At 59.9% G+C, this 23,430-nt stretch overlaps 1 protein-coding gene across 1 annotated transcript; it reads right to left on the minus strand.

The window, feature by feature from the left end:
* Positions 1 to 4,680: 4,680 nt before the first annotated feature.
* Positions 4,681 to 23,172, minus strand: ZSWIM4 (zinc finger SWIM-type containing 4). Its single transcript, XM_077121633.1, has 14 exons — positions 23,020 to 23,172; positions 21,149 to 21,350; positions 19,114 to 19,470; positions 16,323 to 16,471; positions 16,090 to 16,240; positions 15,052 to 15,219; positions 14,176 to 14,517; positions 12,745 to 12,882; positions 12,290 to 12,544; positions 11,888 to 12,023; positions 9,226 to 9,380; positions 8,311 to 8,474; positions 7,317 to 7,398; positions 4,681 to 6,662 (listed from the first exon to the last, which is right to left on the minus strand). Exons 1-14 carry the CDS (start codon positions 23,170 to 23,172, stop codon positions 5,803 to 5,805), a joined length of 3,312 nt encoding a protein of 1,103 aa, XP_076977748.1. The 3' UTR covers positions 4,681 to 5,802.
* Between the last annotated feature and the right edge of the window lie 258 nt (positions 23,173 to 23,430).

Below are 23,430 nucleotides of genomic sequence, written 5' to 3' on the forward strand. Positions count from 1 at the left end.
GGGGCACCGGGGGAGTTCTGTGACCGATTTGGGGGACAGGGTGGCGGGAGACTGAAGTGTAAGCCAGGGGTTGGGGTGTGGTGAGGTCGGACCCAATGGGGGCTGGGGTGTGACGTCCATGGTTCCCCTATTTATAACAAGTGATTCAGTGCTCACTTACTCACCCCTTCCTGAGCCCCCCCTCCCCCTCCTCCAGCCCTAGGTGGGCAGTGGGGGCCCACCCACTTGCCAGTGCCTCCAGGGGAGCGCTTCTTACAGCCTGGTGCCAACCTCTGAGGACCTGCCCGTCGTGACTGCTCCTTCTTGTCGCCGCAGCGGGGCGGGAGCCGGGGGCCGGCGGGCCGGCGGGCGGGCGGCTCTGGGCAGGCCCAGGTTGGCAGCTGGCTCGGGGCCCGGCCCCCGGAGCCTCTGCTGAGAGTCTGGGCCCATTAGGGAAAGCGTTAGTGACAGGCGTGAGGGCGGGCGGTGGCGGCGGGCAGGGCGGGGCCTGCAGCCCTTGGTATTTTCCGATCCCAGCTGCTCTGCGAGGGTGGAAAGTATTTGGGGACCAGGCTCGGGGGCAGAGGGGGGGTGCTCCCCTCGCGGAAGCTGCCCCCCAATTCATTCTTGGAACCTGGGGTTTCTGGGGTGGGGGAAGTGGAGAGGAGGTGGGGAGGTGTTGCAATACACGTGCCTACTTTTCGTCTCGTCCGCACACACCCCGTCTGCGGAGTTCGATACACACGCATGCGTGCACACACACACACAGGCATCGGTTGGCTGGGGTGACCTGGTGCAGTTTGGGGCCCGTCTCTCCCCCTCCCCCAGGGCCCACCCCTCCTCCCCCATGCGTCTTGGCTGCCAGGGGCTCTGCTCTCCCCAGGCACCGTCTCCCACCACCAAGCCGAGAGCCACACAGTGGCTGAAGTGGGGGGAACCCCTGTGCCCCTGCACCTGTGTGTGGGATCCCCCTCCACCACTCCATGCGTGGGGACCCAGGCCCTTTGTGCCTCCGGGGTCGGGGAGTGGCCGAGACCCCGCCCAGGGCTCTGTGCAGGGGAAACCCCACAGGAAACGGGCCTGGCCAAATGGCCGCCCTTCCCGGTCTCCTCCCTGGGACACAAATGTGCTGTCTCACTTCCGGAGGCGGCCCAGGGAGGCCGGCCTCCCTCCAGGGCCTGGCCTGCACCCGGTGGGTGTCCCCAGACCCTGCAGGGACGGGGCTACGCCTGGCTGGCCGGTGGGGCCCTTTAGGAAAGGATGATGGGAAGGGTTTCTCTGTGGGTTGGGGGTGGGTGAACCAGGATGCCTCTCCCCGCCTGTCACCCAGGGCTGGGCACCTCCAGATCGGATGCTGGGGTCCTAGCTACCTGGGTGAGGTGACCCTGTCTCCATCGTCCCACCTGCTGCCTGCCGGGCCCTGGGGACCCCAGCAACCCCAGGTTCATAACACGTAGGACTTGGGAGGGTGCCTCACCGGACACAGCAAATAGGCAGTGTTATATGAATCCCTGTTTTGCAGATGGGGAAAACTGAGGCTCAGAGAGGTTGAGTGACTTGCTCAGAGTCACCCAGCTAAGAGGTTGCAGAGCCAGAGCTCAAACCCCGGGCAGGCTGGCTGCAGAGCTGCAGTTTCCCAGCCTCCCGGCTCTCAGCTTTCTTCCTGAGGGGGCTCCATTTCCCACATTTAGGCTGCCTTCGTGGGTGGGCGTCCTGAGCTTGGGGTGGGGTCCCACGCTTGGCTTGAACGTGCTGCCGTCCCCGCCTTGAAATTCTTAATGATTTCTGAACAAGGGGCCTGGTGTTTTCATTTTGTCCTGGGCCCTGCAAATTCTGGGACCTGGCATTTGCTGAGACTGTCACACACTCTTGCCTGTGGCTGTGTGGCAAAGGGGCTTGGCTTTCTTTAAAGGTGGGGAAACTGAGGCTTGGAACCGCTGAGCTCAGGATTTGAACCTCAAGCGAGCTGGGCGGGTGTGTGCATGTCCAAGGGCAGAGCCAGGCGTTCTTGGTGCCTGTTTGGGTGGGCCGCACTGGGGCTCGGGCTGAGGCCCCGCCACCGCTGAGACGGGGCCACCGGGGGTGGGGGTAGCGGGGGGCGGGGGGGGGGGACGCCCTGGTGGTTTCCTTCTGCCCTTCAGGCTTCTAGGAAGTGGCGCCAGCTGGGGTGAGATCACTTCCTTGCCGTCCTGCCCGCACCCCTTCAGCTTCCTCTTGCCCTGGCCCCATTTGTCCTGCCCAGGGCGCGGCGGTGGGGGTGCAGAGGGGGCGGGGACCCTGGATTTGCATGTTCCTGAAGTCTTGTTTGGGGGCATCGCTCCCTCTTTGGGACCTGGGGCCCAGGGCACGGCCAGTGGGAAGGAAGCTGCACATGGATGAGGAAGGGGCTTTATCCTGCAAAGCCTCAGAAAGGGCAGGACGGGACCTGGAGGAGGGGAGGTGGTCCCACATCTCAAAGACCTCCTTTGCTCTCTCCTTTCTCTCTTCCTCAGGTGCTAGCTGTTGGCCCCACCTGATGCCCGGCGTCCCTGTGCCATGGTCGGCTGGGGTTCCTGGGGATGGGATTTGCTGTCTGCCACAAATCACATTGCCAGGGATTTCCAACTGACCCTGAGCCTTGCCTCTGGGGCCGCCACCACCGAGGATCCTGCCCCCAGCGTGGGGTGGTAGGGACCCCCCCCCCACCTCTCCCCACGCACACGCAGCCTGGACGCGGCCTGAGGAGCAGGGCTTAGCTGCTTGTGAGCAGGGTCCCCAACAAGTCGTGTTCACAGTGGCTAAGTTCCGCTCCCCCCGGCCCCCGCCACCTCCTCGGGCCCCTGCCACTCCTCCCCGCGGACCGCCCAGGCCTCCCCGGGCTCTGCCTCCCGTGCCTACTGAGCTGAAACACAGTTGGTTTGGGAAGACTGGCTCAGTTCAGCAGGAACAGGAGTCAAGCCCCCTCGGAGCCCGCGGCTCCCGCCTTCCCTGGGTGGGCCAGTGGTGCCAGGGCTCCCCCAGACGCGGACCCAGACACCCGTCTTTTGGGGGGCAACATGGGAGGGATGGGGCCTGGAATTTGGGGGGGAAAGGGGCTGGGCCCAGCTGTCTGCTGGCCTCGGGCCCCCCTCCCCTCTACTCTGCATTTGAGGACCCCGCGTCCACCCCATGGCCCTGCAGCGGGCTGGCCAGGGCTGGGGGGGGGGGGGGGCAAGGAAGGGGAGGGCAGCTGTGTCCCGCTTGTCCTGGAGCCTCAGTCCCTCCTGTCCCAAGTGGGACAGGGGCACGGGCTGGCCCTGTACCTCCCAGGCCACCAGTTACCCAAGAGGAAGCTGCCGTGGGCCCCCAGACCGTTAAATGCCACCCCCAGGCTTCCGGAACCAGGCTTGTCTGCTGGAGCACGCCTGGCCCCATCAGCTTCCTAAACTTGGGGAGAGGAGTGGTGACCCTGGGCAGCGAACAAGGGCCCCCGGGGGCCCAGAAAGGACACCAGCAGGCCTGTGGGACCCTTCCTCTGGCCCAGGGAATATTTAAGTTCCACTGGAAACTCTGCCCAGGGTGGGAAGGGAAGGGATCTGGCAGGTCCAGCAAGCACCCCACCCCCAGAGATGCAGCTGATGCACTGCTACCCCCACTCCCCATCCCCGCCCCGAGCTTAAGGCTGAGCCCGTGGCCCCCCTGCCAACGCGAGGTGGGGGCAGAGTTTGTGCTGTGTATGGATTAAATAAAAGTCGTCCCGACTTCATTTCTGGCGTTTTGTGGTTTTCTCCCTTCCTTTGTCCCTGTCCCTTCTCCAGGAGTTCCAGCTTAATGGATGGGGAAGGATTCATGGAAAGTCGGGGTGTCCTGGGCTTGGACAGGTGTCCTGATGAGGAGAGTGACTGAGGGAAATCCTGAGCCCTAGAGATTGGCATTGGGGGCCGTTGGGGTATGCCATGTCCCGGGGCCAGGGGACTGATGGAACCCAAGCAAGGACGCACGGGGAACCGGGGCTGGGTGCTGGGCGGGAGGCGGGGTGGTGGTGGTGGTGCCGCTGCCAGGACCTGAGCGGTGACTCGTGCTTGAACTAGGGGCATCGGGGGTGACTGGCACTTAAAGGGCAACTCAGAACTGGGGGGAGAAATTTGGGGTGCTCCAGCCAAAACGGGGGCATTGCGGAGGCCTGGGACCCCCGCGGGAGCCGCGGTTGGTTGTGCGCGGGGACGCACGGCCTTACACCCCGCGTGCCTCCAGGCGGCGCTGAGGAGCGCTCCCCGCGGCTCAACCCGCACATACCTGCGGGTAGGCGCCCGGCGAGGCAGGGGGCGGGACCGCCTCCAATTGGCCTCCTTGAGCGAACGGCGGCGCCGCGAGCCAATCGCCGTGCCCAGCCCCACCCCTTTCCACGCCCACCGCCGGCGAGGCCCCACCCCGCCTCACCCCGCCCCTCCGCGAGCTGGTGTCCTCGTCTGCCCCCGGCCCCGAGGTTGACCCCGTCTCCGGCTTCTGCCACAAGCACCCCATCGACCACCTCTGAAGAGCCCCACGGAGATTCCTCTCGGGGAGCCGCGGGAGGGAAACCAGCTACCGGCCTTCCCGCCGTCCCGGTTCTTTGGGGGCCTCCCCTGCCCCCCCAAGTCGTCCGCATGGCCCTGTGACCACCTGTCCCCAAGGTCAGAGTGCCCGGCCCGGTCAATCCCACCCCAGTCACATAATAGATCGAAAAAAGGAAAAGCTGTGCTCAATCTTTTTAAAAAAAAAGGAAAAAAGAAAAAACAATATATGGTTCAATAAATAGAAAAAAAAGTTATAAAATGGCATGATCTTCTGTCCTTAATAAACAAGAGGAGGGAAGGTAGAGGGGGTAAAGGGGGTCGGGGGGGGCTCCCCTCTCCTCCTTCCTGGGACGCTGGGGGGAAAGGGAGACAGCAGCTGGGACTCAAAGGCAAGCTAAAGGGAGGGGGAGTGGTGGGGAGGACCCAGGGGTGAAGCAGGGAAACAGACAGACAGGAAAATGCCAAGGTGCCGGCCTCTTTGCTTTCTAACTCCATGCAGGCTGGCCAGGCGGGTGTCCTGGCACCCACCTCCCTGATAGCAGGGTGGGAGGGCGGCGGGAGCCGCGTGAGTTCCTGAGTTGTGTCCAGTGACTAGCAGATGAGGGGAGGGGGGCAGCAGCGACCCCAGTCCCCCCTGGGACCCTGGTGCCCAAGGGAATGGGGGTCTCGGATGGACCCATGCATGGGGTGGGGGAGGTTTGAGGTATGTGGCAGAGGCCAGAGGCCTATTCAAATCCTTCACTGGTGAGGGGAGCTTGGCCCCAGCTGTGCGGCCTGAGGGTGGGGTCCAGGGAGACAGATTGGGGCCCCTAAGGCAGTGAGGGGAGGGCACCCTAACACAAGTCTCCGGCCACCCAGGGTGGGGTGTGGGTGGGGAGGGTGGGGTGGGGGGGTGTCTGCTACATGGGTTCCGGAAAATCCTGCCTCCCAGCCCCTGGAGCCAGGCTGGTGAGCTTGAGGAAGGAGAGCTTGCCTATTGCTTTTGGGGTGCTGACCTGGCTGGGGGGGGCCTACCCGCTGCCCAAGCACTGCCGCCCACTACCCCAGGCCGCGGGAGGTGGCTATGGCTTCTCGTCCTCAAGTCTGGCACTCCTAGGCACATGCGTGGGAGACCACCACCTCCCCGCCCCCACCTCGGCTGGGTTTCCGGGGGGTGGGGCTGGGAGGGCGGGCAAGACCCCCCAGCTTTGCCCCAGCCGGCTCCTTCCCTGACTTAATACTGAAATGCCGCGTGGGCCTCCAGCGCCTGCCTGCGGGGAGGCAGGGGCAAAGGGGGTGGGGGTGCGGACCCCCTCCGGCCCCCGGGCGCTCAGCCAAAGCGCTCGCGCACCAGTAGCATAAGCTTCTTTTTGCCCTTGTACGTCTGTTTGAGGTTCTCCAAGAACTGGGCGAACTGGAGGTGCCCGTCGGGAGCCAGCAGGAAGGTCTCGCGGGCCTTGCCCAGGAACTCGATGAAATCGCCATAGTGCCGCGGGCTGATGTGCGTGAGCCGCGAGTGGCTGGTGGCCACGTAGGCCGCCACGGCGGCGTCCAGGAGCTGGCACAGGGGCGCCCGGTCGGCGCCCAGCGGCTTGGAGGCCCGGCGGGCTCCCAGGGGCCCCAGGCCGGGCGCCGGCAGGGTCCAGCGGCGCAGGATGTCGGAGAGCATGGGGGCGCAGTGGACGCTGCGGATGATGAGCGGGACGAGGGCCGAGAGCTCGTGGCGCCCCAGCGAGTGGCTGAGCGAGCAGGCCCACAGCACGTCGTTGACGGCCGGGTGGCTGTCCTGGTTGGAGGCGATGCTGAGCTGCGCCAGCGCCAGCGTTGCCAGCTTGTAGGCGCGCAGTGGCAGCCCGCGGTGCTCCATGTAGCGGGCCACGGTGAAGAGGTGCGCGTGGTCCAGGCCGCCGGCCGCCGCGTCCAGCACGATCTGGTAGGCCGCCTCAAAGGCCGCGTGGTTCTTCTCGCACAGGGTGAGGGCGGGCAGGGCGCAGTTCTGCGGGTCCTTCATGGCGCACTGCAGCGCCAGGGTGCGCGCGCACGCCCAGAGCTCCTCCCGCCGGGGCACGTCCAGGTGCAGCCGCAGCAGCGTGCCCTGCGCGGTGCCCGTGGACGCCACGATGGTGGCGGCTTCCAGCGGGGTGAACAGCGAGTACCAGTTCTGCATGATGTTCATCAGGGCGGGGGCGCCTGGCGGGACGGGGGTGGGGGCCCCGGTCAGCGGGAGCGGCGGGGAGGGGTGGGGCAGACTGGGCTGCGCCCCGTGCCCCCCCCCCCCCCCCCCGCCCAGTCTGAACCCACTTGGCCGGGAGGACCCCTGGAGGCCGGGTTTTGGGGCCCGACTGAATCCTGTTCCTGGAAGCCTTAGAAAGAGAAAGGCCTGGAAGTTGAGCGGACCCTTCTGAAGGGAAAGGGGAGGATGTGGCCGTGTGACCGGAAACCCAAGGGACCCATAGGCTGTCACCCTACCCTGGCCTCGGAAACCGTAAGTCAATAAGACTCCCGTTGTGTGATATGTGTCACAGCAGCGTGGCAAATGAAGGTGGCAGGCTTGGAAGAAACTGTTGGCCTTGACTTTTCCAGGGGAGCAGGGGGCAGCTGGGCGGGGCTGGAGTTACACGTGTGTGTGCATGAGTGTGTGCATGTGTGCATGTGCATGTGTGCACATGGGGGGGCTCTGTCCACCTGGGGCTCCCCCTTGACCCTACACGCCCTTCCAGCTGAGCCCTGGCTGCAGGCTGGAGGCAAGGAAAAGCCTCTGCTTCTCTCCCTGGCCGGCCTAGGTCCCGCAGACAATCCAGGACGCCCAGCAGGGGAGGGGGTGCGGGGGCCTGGGGCGCTCACCAATCTCGGTGGCACAGGTGACCAGCCAGCGCACCATCTCCCTCCGGCGCCACGTCATGGTTTTCAGGGTCATCCGCATTACCTATGGGGGGGAGGGGCACAGGGTGGCCTGGAAGTTAAGGACAAGCACCTCCACGGCTCTGGGCCTCAGTTTCCTCATCTTTACAATGGGGATGCGAGAGGATCCACCTTGGAGGGTTACTGGACCAATCAAATGAAATTATCGTGCAGGTGAGGCTCTTTGGTATGGTGGCTTTTGCTTCAGTGTGTGCAGACAAGGTCAGCGGTCACCCTTGCTGCTGCTGTCGGGCTTACCCTGGGACCCTTTTGGATCCCACCCGGCCCTTCTCTCTGGAAAGTTCCATCAGTCATCTCGGTGGATTCCCCTGTTACCCCAAATAAGTCCCCTGCATGGAAAGGCCACCCCTACCCCATGTCCTTCAGGCCCCAAGCTCCAGCTGGCCTCCCCCCACGTCCTGCCCCAAGGATTCTGCCTTCTGCAAGCGCCACACTAGTGCGTCTCTTCTCCTGCCCCCTCTAAATGGACAGTCACAATGGTCACATCTGCACTAGATGCTGCTTCCGGCCGTATCCTCCCCCCACCTGGCCCGGAGTTGCCTGCTCTGCCTGGGGAGGACCCGCCTCAACCTGCAAGCCCGGGGGACAGCAAGCAATTCTGCATTTCCTTATCTTACTTGGGCTACCCTCCTAAGGCCCTGCCCCTGACTGGCTTCCCCTCTGTCCCTTTGGAGCCCTGCAGTCCCCACTCCTGCTGGGTCCTGACTTGCCCCGGCACGACAGCCTGGGGGATAGGGAGGGGAGGGAAGGTCTCCGTCCTCCCTTGCAGCCCCGCAGCCCCAGCCCCAGGACCCCCCAGGGAAGCCCCTTGTGGTCAGGCTCTGTTCCCTCACCGCCCTCTGCTGCAGCCACGTCCACTGAGGCCCTGCCCCCAGGAGAGGGCCCCACTGCGCGAGCCCCGCCCCATGGCCCTCACCTGCAGCCCCAGTTCCAGTGCCAGGCCCAGCAGCGTGGCGTCCGGTGGTCCGCTGGCCGGAGTGGCCGTCTTGCAGGCATCCTGTGCCAGCTTGAAGAGCAGCGCCGGCGAGTGGATGTTCTGCTGGATGGAGCCCAGCACAGCGTGCAGCCACTTGGGGTCTCCTGGGGCAGAGGGAGGGGCAGTGGGGGGCTGTGGGTTACACCTATACACACACATGCCTTGCCCAGGTGAACATGGAGGGAGCGGGGCCTGGCAGTGGCTGAGTGCAGACCTGGGGCTGCCCCACCCACATAACAGAAGGAAGCCACCTAGGGGTCCCTGGGATCCCCTCATCATATCCCTAATCATCCAGGCCTGGATTTAGGTCCCTGCCCTGCTGCTCTCCAGCTGTGTGTCCCTGGCAATGCACTTGCCCTCTCCGGGCCCTAGCGGCTCCAAAGTGGATAATAATGGAGCAAGTTTCTGCATCAGAGATCCCATGCTTACAAAGGTCTCAACATGGTGAGAGCTACTTGAATGTCAGCTTTCACTCTTGTTATCATCATCGTTGGCCCAGATCCTCAAACTCCCCAGGCCCGGCCCAGCCTCAGGGCCTTTGCACATGCTGTTCTCTCTGTCCACCAGTTTTTCACAGATACCACACAGCTCCTCCCTTGGCTTCAGGTCTTTACTCAAATGTCAACTGGCTTTATTTCTCTCCCCAGCACTCACTGCCTTCTGGTTTAGTGCAGCGCTAGGGGTAAGGTATGGGGGGACTGTTTTGTACACTGCTGTACCCCAAGCAGCTGGGACAGTGCTTGGCACAGAGCAGGTGACTAGGGGTGGGATTTGGTAAAAGGATGTAGGGTGCAAGGGAAGGAGGAAGGAGAGGAAGGCCCGGGAGGGGAGGGTGGGGGCCAGCGGCAGCCTCACCCTTGGCGGCTGTCAGCATGGCGGAGGCCAGCTCACACTGGCGGGTCTCCAGATGGCCAAGGATGAACCAACGGGGGAAGCGGTTGTTCAGGATGGAGTCCAGGGGCATGGGGTGAGGTTCTCCGGCCACACATGTGGTCTCCAGGACGGGCAGCCTGGGGTGGGGATAGAGAAGCCACAGCCCCCAGTGAGGCTCCATCCTCTGCAGGTGGGAGAGGCCCACTGCCCCCAGACTGAGCCTCCCATTCTGGGCACACGAGAAGGATGGACCATGTGTGCTCAAGGATGTCTGCTGTGTGAGGGACGTGGAAACCACCTAGGTGGCTAGCTCCAAGGTGCAATGCATCGTGCAGCCAAGGACATAGCTGATGAAGAGGGGAGGGGACTGTTTGTGTCCTCATGTGACACCCCCCCATCATTTATTGTCCCTTTTATGATCTCCTATCCCCCTGTGCTTTGGCTCATTCTGCGTCAGCCACTGTCCCTTCCTAACACCCTAGACACCATCCAGCCCAGGACCTTTGCATGTGCTAGTCCCTCTGCCCACCCTGCTCTCCATATGTCCTCTCCTACCTCCTTCGGGTCTTCGCTCAACTATTTTTCTCCATAAGTGCTTCTCTGACAACCCCCCACCCCACATGTGAAATTACAACTTCCCACTCCCAATTCCCTCTATCTCGTTCGATTTCCCCCCTCTCCCATATAGTATGGCATTCAACAGGGTCTATTCATCTGCTGTCTCTCTCCCACATCAGCCTGTCCACTCTGGACAGGGAGGAATTTTCGACAATTTTGTTCACTGCTGTATCTGTAGCAGGCAGAAGTGCCGGTATGCAGGCAGGAGGTGAGTGCTAAATATTTGTGGGTGACTCAGTGTCCCCATCCAGGCATATTGTGAAGCAGATCACTGAGACAGACACAAGTCCATTCTCGTTATTTGCAATAGTTACGCCTATAAAGTTGCCACGAACACTGAATCACGGCCTCCAGGGGAAAAGACCGTATAGGTTTTTAAGTTCCTGCATCTGATCTCAGACCAGGACATTTCAACTGGCCAACCTTTAACCTTGCTTTGTGGATTATGTGCGTGCCTCTGTTTAAAGATACCTTCTATCTTTTGCTTCCTCCTTAAAAATGCCTATAATCGTTTTGGTAATGGATGGTGGTCAGGGTAGCACAACACTGGATGTAATTAACTCAAGCGTATACTTGAAAGTGATGAAAATGGGACATCTTAGTGGTCTATGCTGTTGCAATTAAAAATAAAAATAAAAAAAAAAAACATGCATACATTTCTCCACGCAGCCTTTTAGCTACTGCCCCCATCTAACCTCATCTAGAAACAGGGCCAGTGCCATCCAGAGCATTTTAGAGGACCATTCGGACAAAGCCTCGGAGCCTCAATAAAGCAAGTCTGACCATAAATAGCATCAAGGGGAAGGTAATTAGAGCTCATTAAATAAGGTGTGTGCTTGGGTGCTTGGAGTGTGTCTGCGAGTGACTGGGAAGGGTTGGTGGCACTGATTTGGGGGCTACAAATAAATGTCAGAAGGGACTCAAATTTGCAGATACAGACTCTCTGAATAATGAGGTCCAAACAGACAAGGACTGAGACAAGGGGTTGGAACCTTTTTCCTGAAAAGGGCCCCATCATCAGTGCTTGGCTTTGTGGACCATTTGCGCTGTTGTGACTAGTTATGACACAATTGCGATCTCAGACCAGGGAAAGCCATGGATGGGCAGGGCTGTGTGCCAATAAAAACCACTATTCCTATGGACAATGATTTAAATTTCTTATTTCCCCCGAAATACTGTTTTTTTTTTTTTTTTTTTTTGCAACCATTAAAAAAATGCAAAAGCCTGTCTCATCACAAGAGTTGTTAACGAAAACAAGGTGACGGCTGAATTTGGTCCTGGGCTGTAGCTGACCAAACCCTGGCTTAGAAAATAAAAACCCTGCCCGTAAAAGAGTTCTCAAAGTTATGCTGCTGACATACTGTTTTTTTCCAAATATTCTGGAAAGACACATACCAAACTGTTAATAGCTATCTCTGGAAGATGGGGAGAGAAGATGATTTCCCTTTATTTGGGTGTGTTTTCCTCTAGGGAGGGTTTTTAAATAAAAGCCTCCTTCTGCAAATGTTCTGGCACAGGAGAAAAACCCTAACAAAGTTCCTCATCCCATTGTGTTCTGAAACAGCATGAAATGTCCAGTGGCTCCAGCAAGAGGGTCATTTTTACTGCTTAAAAGATAAAGCCTGTAAGAAGCCGTGTTCATAGGAAAACAAGGTGCAAAGAGAGACTGTACAGGATGCTACCGTTTGTGGACCAGGAAGACCAACTTTCAGTTTCCAGATTTGCAGAAACCTGGACCCTTGCAGGATTATGGGACCATGATAGCACTGCTTGCCTGCAGGGAAAACTGGAGACAAAGCGTGCAAAGGAAATGACTTGGCTTCCGGTACCCTGTGTGCCGTGCACCACGGGGAGGCCGCCTATTCTTATCTAACGGTGCACAGCCCACCGTGGCCTCCCAGGCCTGGGTGTGTGAGACTGAATCAGCCACACTCGGAGGGCCAGCCGGGGTGGGGTTGGGAGCCTGCCCCCCCCAACCCCCACCCCCAATCCGGCATGCCCGGGTCCCTTAGCTGCCTGCCCTCACCTCATGGCCCGGAGCGCCAGGCGGTAGGCCAGGTCGGGGTCGTGGGGCAGCAGCGCCGTGAACAGGTAGCGGGCGCAGGTGTGCATGGGGGCGCTCTCACGGAACAGCACCTCTCCGAAGCCGCTGAAGGGGCCCCCTGCGGTGGGGGGAAGGGGACCTGAGCTCATCACCCCAGGGTGGGTAGGGCCACCTCTGTCCCCTGCCACCTTTCCACCCCCTCCACATCTCCCTGAGCTCCAGGCTTGGAGTGGGGGGCAGGGATGACACTTGGCCCCAGGGGAGGGTAACAGGAGCTGGTGAGGGCCCCAGTGGGTGGGGGCACTTGCAATCCTCGTTAGCCTAGAGGAGCCCCGTTGGCCGCATTGGAGGAGACGGCCCCTACGTTGGGGTGGGGGGGCTCACCCTCCAGCAGCAGCGTGGCCTGCTTCCGCAGCACCTGCGCGAGCCGCTCGTCCAGCTCCACCTCTTCCAGGAGGGCCAGCAGCTGCTCCTCGCTGCGGACCACCTTGTCCTGGGCGTACAGCCCCTCGGGCAGTGCCCGCTGCTGCCCCAGGCCCAGTAGGGCCACCTCCAGCGCCAGCGCCAGGTAGGACTCGCCGGGGCTCCCGGGCACCGGCACGTGCTGGTAAGCCACCTTCCGCTTCTCCAGGCCCGGGTCTGTGGAAAGACAGGCTGGAAGGGGTGCCCCAAGCAGGGAGCCGGGGGGCGCGGGCCCTCCTTCTAGTGGGAGGTAGGCCTCTTGGTGGCCTCCGTTTTGGGGGATCTAGAGGGATCCCATTGACTCCAGACCCTGGGCCCTGGTCGGGGTGGGGTGGGGGGTGCCTACCACATCCCCCAGGGCTCCCCAGAGCGGGTACCTGGGTAATGCGGGAGGGTCTCCTCCTCCGGGCAGCTGGCCTCCAGGAGCGCCCGGGTGAGGCAGCCAATGGGGTCCAGGGGGTGGCCCACCCATCCTTCCGTGTTGGTGATGCTGGTGGAGCCTTTTTGAAGGAGCTCTGAGGGCGTGGAGAGCAGCTTAGGGCCTGCCACCCGGCCAGGTAGGGCCCTCCTCTCCCAGTCCCGCCACCTGCCCACCAGGGGCCCTCTTGGTCCCAGCCCCCTAAGCCCTGCATAGGCTCACCTCTCCCCAGCCCCAGCTGGGGGTTTCCACAGGGCACAAAGCACCAGGGGGGCACTTCTCAAAACATCAGTTTCAGCCCTTCTTTGCGACCTTTAGCCTCTCCTCCCTTTCTCAACTTAAGGCCCAAACAGCGTGCAGGGCTCCCAAGGAGGGTTTCCTACACCACCTGCCTTCTGCACTTCCCGGTCTCTTCCAAGGAGCTGCCCTCTCTCTGGCCTCTGGGCTTCAGACTCTGCTGTTCCTTCTACTACATGGAACTCCCCTCCGCCCCCCCCCCCCCAACCCCGCCTCTTCCTCCTGGGTGGCTCTGAGAGAGCCCAAGAGCTCAGCTAGGCTAACTGGTGCCCCCTGATGCCCACAGGCTGGTCCAGGGTCTTTGCTGGGTGTTTCTCACATTACGCCCTCCGTCCGATTTCCTGCTAACTGATCCTTCAACCCCATAACCCAGAACTCGGCTTGTGGCCTTCCCCACCCCCAACTCCACATCCACTTCGCAGGCATGTTCTCCCCTTTTGTGGCCCTTACTTGTCATTTTTTTTCAAACACAAATGTGAACTTGGGCCCATGTTTAGAAGTCAGGACATTGTACGTCCAATAACCCAAACATTTAGTATCTTTTGCAAAAGATGTGGCCACGCCAGACCCATGTTCCTGAAAAGGCCCGTGGCTGGCACCATCTGCCTATACTTTGGGGGCTGGGAGCTTAGAAACTGAATTTCCCAGGCCCCTGTGTGTGAACTTTGGGAAGTAGGAAAGTGTAGGAGGCCATTATTTTCTCGCTGCCCCTGTGGAGAGGTGTGTGGCCAGCAGCAGGGCACAGACATGAGGTTTTGCCTGTGGGATCTGGGTGTCTTCTTGGGAACTGCCCCACTGGCAGCTGCCGGCTGCTGAAATCACTGTCGGGTGTCAGCTGCAACCCTTGCACATCTGAGTTCTGGAACCCCAGCTTCCCTGGACTTTCAACCCCACAGCTCTTCTGACCGCTTTGTGAGCCCTCGAATCCCTCTGTCAAGTTCCTTTCTGCTCGAGACACCCAGCATGGGGCTTCTGTTTACCCAATGGGCCCCCTGCCTGGCACCCACGTACCCTCCCGTCTGCCGCAGCCCCTGCCGGCTGGCATTTGCGCCAGCGGCCCCCCCGGGGTGTGCTAACAGTGCTTGGGGCCCACCTTTTTTCTGCTGCCTGTAGCTCTCCAGCTGCTGCCGCCGCTGCAGGCGCAGTGTGTTGACGATGGCACTGGCCAGCCGCAGGGCCTGGCGGGGGTACCCGTGGGCGCGCAGCGTGTCCACGCGGGCGCAGGCGGTGGGGAAGGGCTCGTCCAGCCAGAGCGGGCGGCCCTGGGGGTCGAAGGCCAGCTTGTCACTGCCCGCACCACCTCTGAGGCTGGGGCCGTAGGTGTCGCTGGTCAGGATCCGCTGCAGATGGGTGTCGCTCCAGTGCAGCCTCCCGGCCTGCAGGGCGCGGCCGAACACCGTGTGGCGACAAGAGCCTGTGGCCGCCACCTCCGGGCCTGGGAGAGGGGCACCCAAGGGGGGCCTGGTGAGGGGCACCCTTGCCACTGGGCGGTGGGCAGCCCCCCTCGCCAAGCTGGGGCTTGGACACCTTCGTCTCCCCCCAAATATTTCATAGCACCCAGTGCCTGGGGATCATTTTAGCCCCATCATCAGACAGTCGAGGAACTGTCTGTCCGCCTTTCTCTCCGTGGTGTCATCCATTACCCTTTCTGTCCTCCTCCCCCTTCGTTTGCTCTCCTCCTCTTTCCATCCATCCCTGCCTCGCTTTTCATGCTCTCTCTTCCTCCTCCTCTCGGTTTCACTCCGCCTGTCCTTTCCCTTCCCCGACTCTGTCCTACCATTAGATCTCTCTGCTTCGCCTGTCCCAGGTACTCCCTCCAACTTCCTCGCTGGGTCTCTACACTTCACGCGTCACCCACCCCCCACGCTGCCACCGCCCCACTGCCCGAAAACACAAATGCTGGGGTTCTGGGGCCCAGCGCCGTGGTGGGCAGTTTGGAGGAAGCAGCGGCGGGGACCCCCTCTCCTACCTGGGCAGGGGCCTGTGGTGGGCTGCAGGCTGGGGCCATCGAAGGAGTAATTGCCCTCTTCCAGCGGACACACGGCCAGCTTGTCCCATTTGCGAAGCAGCTGGAGCCAGCCTGCCCGTTCCTCTGGCTTACAGTGAGGGCTCAGGACGACGCAGACCCACAGGGCCCCTGGGGAGGGTGCAGCAAATGTGGGCACAGACTGTGTCAGCACTCACGCCAGCAGAAGCAGCAGGCACTTATTGAGTGCTTACTGTGTACCAGGCCCTGCTCTGCTGGGCTCATGGCACCTTCACTTCACAGGTGAGAAAATCAAGGCACAGAGAGGTCAAGTCATTTGTTCAAGGTCACACAGCTGGGTAAGTTCGAAGTCAGGATTCGAACCCATACCACTAGGCTCTTCTCAACATCTTTTTTTTTTTTTCCTTTCTTTTCTATAGCACTATTGCCTTCACATGTGTGATGGGCAAATTACTGGCTGTGAAGAAATCAAACATGGCACCCTGGGTTTGAATGGCCTGAGAACTAAGGATTACTTTTACCTTTTTAAATGGTTGGAAAAAATATTTAAAAAACAGAAGAATGTTTTGTAACTCATGAAAATTACTTGAGATTTGAATAAAGGGTTCATAAATAAAGTTTTATTGGCACTAGCCACGTGCACCTCAGTAACCTAAGTGACCACAGCTGCTTTTGCATGACGATGGCAGGGTGGAATGGTTGTGACAGGGGCCCTGAGGCCCCCAAAGCAGAAAATACTGATTATCTGGCCATTCCAGAAAATGTTTGCCGATCCTTGGTCGAACATGTTTATTGTATTTTGTCTTCGCCTCTCCCACTAGATGCCGGCTTGGCGAGGGCAGAGATTCTGTCTCTTTTGCTCTCTGCAGCAGCCGCAAGCACCCAGTAGAGTGCCTGGCACATGGTAGGTGCTCAGTAAATGAATGGGGGAAGGAATCCCGGGTCAGACTGTCGTCTCGGGGCAGGTAAGACCTGGAGGCTGGGGCCCAGCGTCAGCAGTGCTGCGGGGATGGGCCTTACCCAGCTCATCCCACAGCTGCCGGCACTTGTCCGTCATGCCGGCACCCTGCTGCCGCCACAGGGCCAGGCGCGGATCCTGCAGGAACTGCTCTGTCATGAGGGTCAGCATGCGCGCCCCGTTGGAGTCCCGCATCCGCAGCATTTCCCGCACCTGTGCCGGGGTGGGGTGGTGAGGAAAGGGGCAGGGTGCCGGTGCCTCCCGGGCCCCCCTGCTCCCTGGGCCCACACAGCACCTTGCTGAACATGGAGCGCAGCTGCTGACTGGCGCCGTAGTAGCCGCCGTTGGACAGCAGCTGCTTCACCTGCTCCTGGATCTGCTCCTCATCCAAGTGCCAGCAGTTGGCATCCTCGATGCTTGCGCCTGCTGTGGGGTCTGGGGCACCTGTGCGGAAGGAGGGAACGCTGAGGCTGGGGTGGGCGGGGGGGAGGAGAGGGTGTCTGCCCCTACTACCCAGCCATTCCTCCACACCATCTATCCCACTCTAAAAGCCCATCTATCCTACCCAAACCACCACCACACACTCAACCACCTCCTCATCCATCCATCCATCCCATCCAAACACCATCCACACACCTGTCCATCCATCCAATCATCCATCCACCCATCCATCCATCCACCCATCCACTCATCCATCCACCCATCCACTCATCCATCCAGCCATCCACCCATTCATCCATCCATCCATCCACCTATCCATCTACCCATCCACCCACCCATCCATCCATCCATTCACCTACCTATCCATCCATCCATCCACTCATCCACCGATTCATCTGCTCATCCATCCATCCATCCATCCATCCACCTAATCATATGCCCATCACCCATCCATCCATCCACCTATCCATCTGCCCATCCACCCATCCACCCACCCATCCACCCATCCACCCATCCACCCACCCATCCACCCACCCATCCACCCATCCATCCTTCCATCCATCCATCCATCCACCTATCCATCCGCCCATCCACCTATCCATCTGCCCATCCATCCATCCACCCATCCATCCATCCATCCTTCCATCCATCCATCCATCCACCCATCCACCCATTCATCCAAACACTATCCATTCACTAGTCCATTCATCCAACCTGAAATACCATCCACTCATCCATCCATCTCACCTAAACCCAAACCACCACACACCACACCCCATTCACCTACCCATCCATCCATACCATCCAACCTAAAATACCATCCATCTACCCAACCATTCAATCTGAAACACCATTCATTCATCCCATCCAAACCACCACACACACACCCCATCCACCTACTCATACATCTATCCAGGCTGAAATACCTTCTATTCATCCATCCATTCCACCCAAATGAACCTACTCATTCACCTATTCATCCAACCTGAAATACCATCCATTCATCCATCCATCTCACCCAAACCACCACAGACCACACCCCATCCACCTACCCATCTATTCACCGCCATCCAACCTAAAATATCATCCATCTATCCAACCATTCAACCTGAAGTACCATCTCTCTATCCATCCCATCCAAATCACATACCCCATCCCCCTACTCATCCACCTATCCATTCATCCAACTTGAAATATCATCCATCCATCCATCATCTCACCCAAACCACCAAACACTGCACCCCATCCACCCACCATCAACCCAATCTAAAATACCATCCATTCATCCATCCCATCCAAATCACCACACACACCCCATCTACCTACTCAACCATCTACCCACCCAAACCATCACACATACCCTATCTACCCATCCAACCTGAAATACCATCCATCCATCCATCTTGACATAAACACGACCAGCCCATCTTCCACGTATTCATCCATCATCTATCCATCTTACTTGAAACACCACCCACTTATCCATCCAAACCACTCACCTATCTATCAACTACCACTCCCACCATGTCATGCCCTATAACTATCCATCCATCCATTTCCCCCATATCAGTTCATCTATCTATATCCCTCAGCCTCCCTACCTACCCCATTAATTTATCATCTGCCCTAACCATAACTTCTACTGGCCTACCTATCTATAGACCTAGGCCATTTCCCCATCCATATACCCACCTATCCCATTTGTCTTTCCAATCTACCCACAGAAACCAGTCAAAACCCCATCCACCCATCCATACATTGACCTACACGGCTGTGCTATCCATTCATCCAACTAACCCCAACTTTCCATCTATCCTTCCCCCATAAAACCATCCATTTATGCACTCTATTCGTCCATCCATCCTACATAAAACACCTACCCATTCTATCCATCCGCCATGTCAAGTTTACCCATGTGAACCTGCCACACACCCATCAACTCACCCCCAACCATGAACCCACTGGTTCTTCCATTCTTCCACCAATTTTGTGTGTCTACCACCATCCATCTACCATAACCCCTCAAGCATCAAAGCCCTCCTCAACCACCCACCAATCCCCACATCCAATTACCACTAACTCCTCACTCATCTGCCTTTCTTCCTATTTACTCATCCATCTACTCACGCCATCCATTTATCCACAGCACCAGCTTACCACAATGCCTGTATCAATTGTTACAGCACCCACTCTCAATCACCCATCCATGCCTCTGTATACCCATCCCTCATCCAATCTCATCCTCCCGCCATCATAACGAGGCAACCCAGGATGTCGTAGCCTCCAAACCCTCTCAGGCCTCTCAATGCCTCCTGGTACATCCTTCCCACATGGACCCAACCCTCAACATAAGCTGATGTCCATACAACCCACCCACCTCCAAGGCTGCCCTTGTGATGCTAAAATACTCCCAGCCTGAGACTGGACCCCAGCTTGTTCTCTGAACTCCAGCTCCCTTTGCCTGCCTTTGCCCTCTGCTCCAAGGCTGATTTCCAACCACGCCCCTGGCTCCAAGGCCAGATTCTATAGGATCTGCCTCCTCCCCTCCCCTCCCCTCCCCACCCCCGCATGTCCCCCAGGTGGAGATCTCCAGGTGGCTACGTGTTGACACCTCCCCACCCCACCGGACCCCGGGGCATCCTCACCATGCACCAGGTTGATCTCGGAGCCCAGCAGCAGGATCTCGTCAGCCAGGCGCTGGGCGGTGGGCAGCACCTCGGTGTGGTGGGCGCTGATGAGGTACTGCACGAACTTCTGCAGCTGGTCGCGGTTCATCTGGGACAGCGTCTCGGATATGGGCAGCCGCAGCTCCACCTGGCCGGCGTGCCGGATGCGGTACAGCGACAAGGCGACCACGTGGGCGCAGTAGAAGAGGTCGCGGTTGTCGCAACCACAGCTCACGGAAGTGATCTTGCAGCGGTCAAAGCTGATGGAGACGTGGTGGAGGCGCTCGGGCTCTCCAGGGCCCCCCGGCTCTCGGATATTCCCACTCAGGTGGAACCCTAAGATAGAAGCCGAACCGTCGGGGCTGTGCCTGCCCCAGGGACGGGCAGCCAATGCCTGGACCCAGTGCACGGTAAAACCGGAAGCGTGAGACCCAGCTGAGAAACCCAGGGCCCGCCCCTGGACCTCTCTGTGCCTCAGTTTCCTCGTTTGTCAAATGGGAACAATAGTTACACCTTCCACCTGAATTTATCCTGGAATTTCGATCACTGTTGCCATACCTATGTCCTAAATAAAGGCTTGCTGTTCTAGTTATGAATAATATTATTAAAGTAAGGATGGGGAAGGTGGTTTTCTCAGTCCTTGGGTTGCCAGGGAAACAGTCAGGAACCCCGAAACCCCCTGGGAAGATGCCTAAGGGATGCGATATTGGGAGCAAGGGGCTGAGGAGGCAGATGGCGGCCCGGGTCACCCCAGCAGCCCCTGCCCCTCCCTGGCCCCTTGGGGAGCCCAGGTGCCAGGCTCACCAGACTGGTTGGGTAGCTCGGGCCCCAGGCGGGCCTGGCTGTGTCATGCAGAGACAAGGCTTCCTCATACCAGCTGGAGGTGGCCGAGCCTGTGCTGGGCCTTGTACCGCCACCAGGGGCCCCAAAGCTGTCCAGGGCCCGGGCGGTGTGCCTGATGCTGGGATTAGGAGGGCTCAGGAAGGATTTTTGTGGCTGAGCTCCTGCCTCTCTGACCCACCTGCTCTCTTGTCCCATTTTGAGTCCCACTGCCTGAGGTCTGAGGCTTTTCTTCCCCTACTCCCTTACAACATTTCCCCCAACCCAAGCTCTGCACCCCCTTTTCTTTCATTCTGGTTCATCACCTTGTCCCCATCCCCAGCTTCGGACCCGCTGCCTGAGATTTAGGATCTTTTTTTTTTTTTTTTTTTTTACCTCTAGCTTTAAACCTCTGTTCCCTGTCCTCAACTGGATCCCTCTGCCTGAGGTCTAAAACCACCCCTCCCACCTGACCCTATGCTTCTACCCTCAGCAACCACTTCTGCCCCATTGCCTTAGGTTCCAACTCCATTCCTTAGGACTCAACCTCTGGTCCCAGCCCCCGCCTGAGTCACCGCCTGAGGTCTCAGACTACCTCTAACCTCCAGCTCTAAACCCTGCTGCTTCAGGGCTGGAATCTCCTCGCTCATTTGGTTCACACCTGCTCCCCTGAACTCCTGCAAGCCCCCTGGACCCCGTTGCCTGGGCTGCCCCTCCTCTCTGGGTCACCATCTCTTCCCCCATCCCCCAACTAAGCTGTCTGAGTTCTAGGACCACCTTTGACCTTTAGCTCATCCTTTTATCTTTAGCACTCAACCTATCTGAGCCCGAAGCCTGAGGTCTATGGCCCTCTTTTGGTCACCATGTCTGACAACCTCAACCCCCAATCACTATAAAGACCCGAAGCCTGGGGTCTAGAACACCCCTCGCTCTGTTCTCAGCCCTTATCTGGGCTCACCACTTCTCACCCCACTCTCCATCCGAGCCCTGCTGCCTCACGTCGAGAACCTCCCATCCCCCTGGCTGAACCCCCAAAGTTCCCCTGGACCCCCTGCGCACTCCCCCTAACTCCTCCTCCAGGTCAGCTCTGGACTCCTGGGTGGGAGTGGGCAATGGCGGGGGGGGGGGAGGGGGAGAGGGAGAGGGAGAAAGGGGGGAGAGGGGGGAGGGGAGGGGGCGGAGGGGGCCCACTCACCCACTTGCAGCACACGGTCCACCGCCCCACTCTGCAGCAGGTGCAGGCCACGGGCGAAGGGCACCCGGGCGTCCTGCTCGGCCTCGGGGGGCTGGTAGCCAAGCGACGAGTACATGCATATCTCCCGTTCACTTCGTGGGAATGACCAGAACACAATGCGCTTCTGGACCGGCTCTGGCACCCGGGAGAACCGCTCTTCCACCTGCAGGAGGGGCCCGGGGTCAGGAGCCAGGACTGGATGCCAGGGACCCTGGGTTTGCATCCTGGCTGGGCCACGTCCCCCTCTCTGACCCTCAGTTTCCTCAAGTGTCAAAGGGACTGTCGAGAGGATTAAATCTGCATTCACGTAGGTAAAATGTTTGCAGTAACACCTGGACTATAGTTAGTGTTCTAGAATTTTCTGCCCACCCTGGGGACACCAGGCCTAGGGAGCCAGTATAAGGCAGTCCTTCCTCCCAGAGCTGGAGGGGGCAGCAGAAATGAAGAAAAAGTGACTCAAAAGGACATTTTCTTAGCCTACAATGTGTTAAATGCTTGATGGATGCAATTTTCCTTAATCTGACACCCCTCTGGGCTCCAGGCAGGGAACCAAGGTAGTTGAGCCTGCATTTCAGTCCGGGCTTGCTACACCCTGGCTGGGTGACCTTGGGCAAGTTTCTCAACCTCTCTGAGCTCCGGTTTCCACAAGTGGGCACAGGAACAACTCCCAGAGTCACTGAGCTTCTGTGGGTTACACACTTATCCTAGCCTGACCAGGGGCAGTACCGGGGAGCCACCGAGGGGGCTTTAGGATGGATTACTCTGTGTGGGGCAGGGATGCTCCAGCGCCCCCACTCCTGGGTTTCTGGGGATGGTGGGAGGGTCAGGGACTGGCTCGGGCTGCAAGGACAGCAGCGGGTGACTAAGGAGGGATTTTCCAGGCCATGAATCAGAGCCCGCCCCATTCCCTACTCAGCACGGACCTGTCCGTCCTGGGAAAGTTCCCGATTCCAAAGAGGTCAGGGGGCCAAAAGCTGGACAGGGCCGGCGGGGGCTGCTGCGGGCTTGGCATGTCTGGGCTGCATCTCTAGTTCCTTGGGGCGGGGCGCTGAGACTAGGAAAGGGGACTTCAAGGGTCCCAGGACTGGGGCATCCCTGGCAGGAACCCCAGGAGGCAGGGAGGTGGGGTTGGGGGTGGCAGACAAAGCAGGGCTCAGGAAGGGCTAAGGGGTCCCAACTGGAAAAGTGGTCCTACCCAGAAAGTGGGTTCCAGAGGCTGGAGGGATGGGCCGGGGCATCAAGGGGTGGGTTGGGGCTGAGAAGTGGAAACAGCGGGGGCGGTCTTCTACTTGGGGGCTTAGGGCAGGGGTATGGTGGAAGGAAGTGGGGAGGGGGGGGTTGATGTGTCTCCCGGTTGAGATCTAGGAAATCCCCAGGTGGGGGCGGGTTGTGGGAGTTGGGGAGAACAGTGAGGGCTGAATGAGGTGGTGTTAAGTTAGGAGTGGAAAGAGGGATGGGGGAGGCGTAGTGGGAGGGTCATGGGGGTTGGAGCCCAGGAATCTGGGGCAGGAGGAAGAGAAGGAAATGTCCCGAGTTGAGATCTGGGGAGCTCTGGGTGTCCCTGGGTGAAGGCTGGAAGGCAGCACCCCGAGGTGGGGTGGGGGCTGGAAAGGAGGAGTTGGGGGGAGGGAAGGGGACGGGGTGGGTCATAGGGTGCGAAGGACAGAAATGAGAGGAGAATGAGGGGGTGACAACGGGCGGGGTGGAGGTTCTTGGGGGTGTCTCCGATTGTGGGGGGGGGCAGGTCCGGAATCTGGGGGTTGGGCAGGGGCAGGAGAAGGCGAGTGTGGGAAGGCGCTGGGCGCGACCCCCACCCCTCCCCGCTCCGTCACCTGCTCGAAGGCCCAGCTCTCGGCCACTCGCTTGGCGCTGAGGTCCAGCAGCGCCTCGGGCCGGCCCCGGCCGCGGGCGGCCCCGGCCCCGGCCTCGCGCTCCTCGGGTCCCGCGGGGCAGCCCCGGCTCCGCTTGGCCGCGGGGGGGTCCATCCGACCGGGCCGGGGCCGGGGCGGGATCCGCCGGGGGGGACTCGGTGCGCTGCCCGCTCCGCGGCGCCGGCTCCCACGCCCTCCGCCCCCCGCCCGTCCTCGGTCGGTGCTCGGTGCTCCGCCGCCCGGGACCCCCACCGCCCCCACGCCCGCCCCGCGCCGGGCCAGCCGGGCGATGCGGCCCCTTTAAGACTCTTCACAACAATGAAGCTGCCTCTGCCGCCGCTTTATCCTCCGCCGTCGTCCCGCCCCCGCCGC

The sequence above is a fragment of the Tamandua tetradactyla genome, chromosome 11 (assembly GCF_023851605.1).
Source record: "Tamandua tetradactyla isolate mTamTet1 chromosome 11, mTamTet1.pri, whole genome shotgun sequence".
NCBI classification, from domain to species: domain Eukaryota; kingdom Metazoa; phylum Chordata; class Mammalia; order Pilosa; family Myrmecophagidae; genus Tamandua; species Tamandua tetradactyla.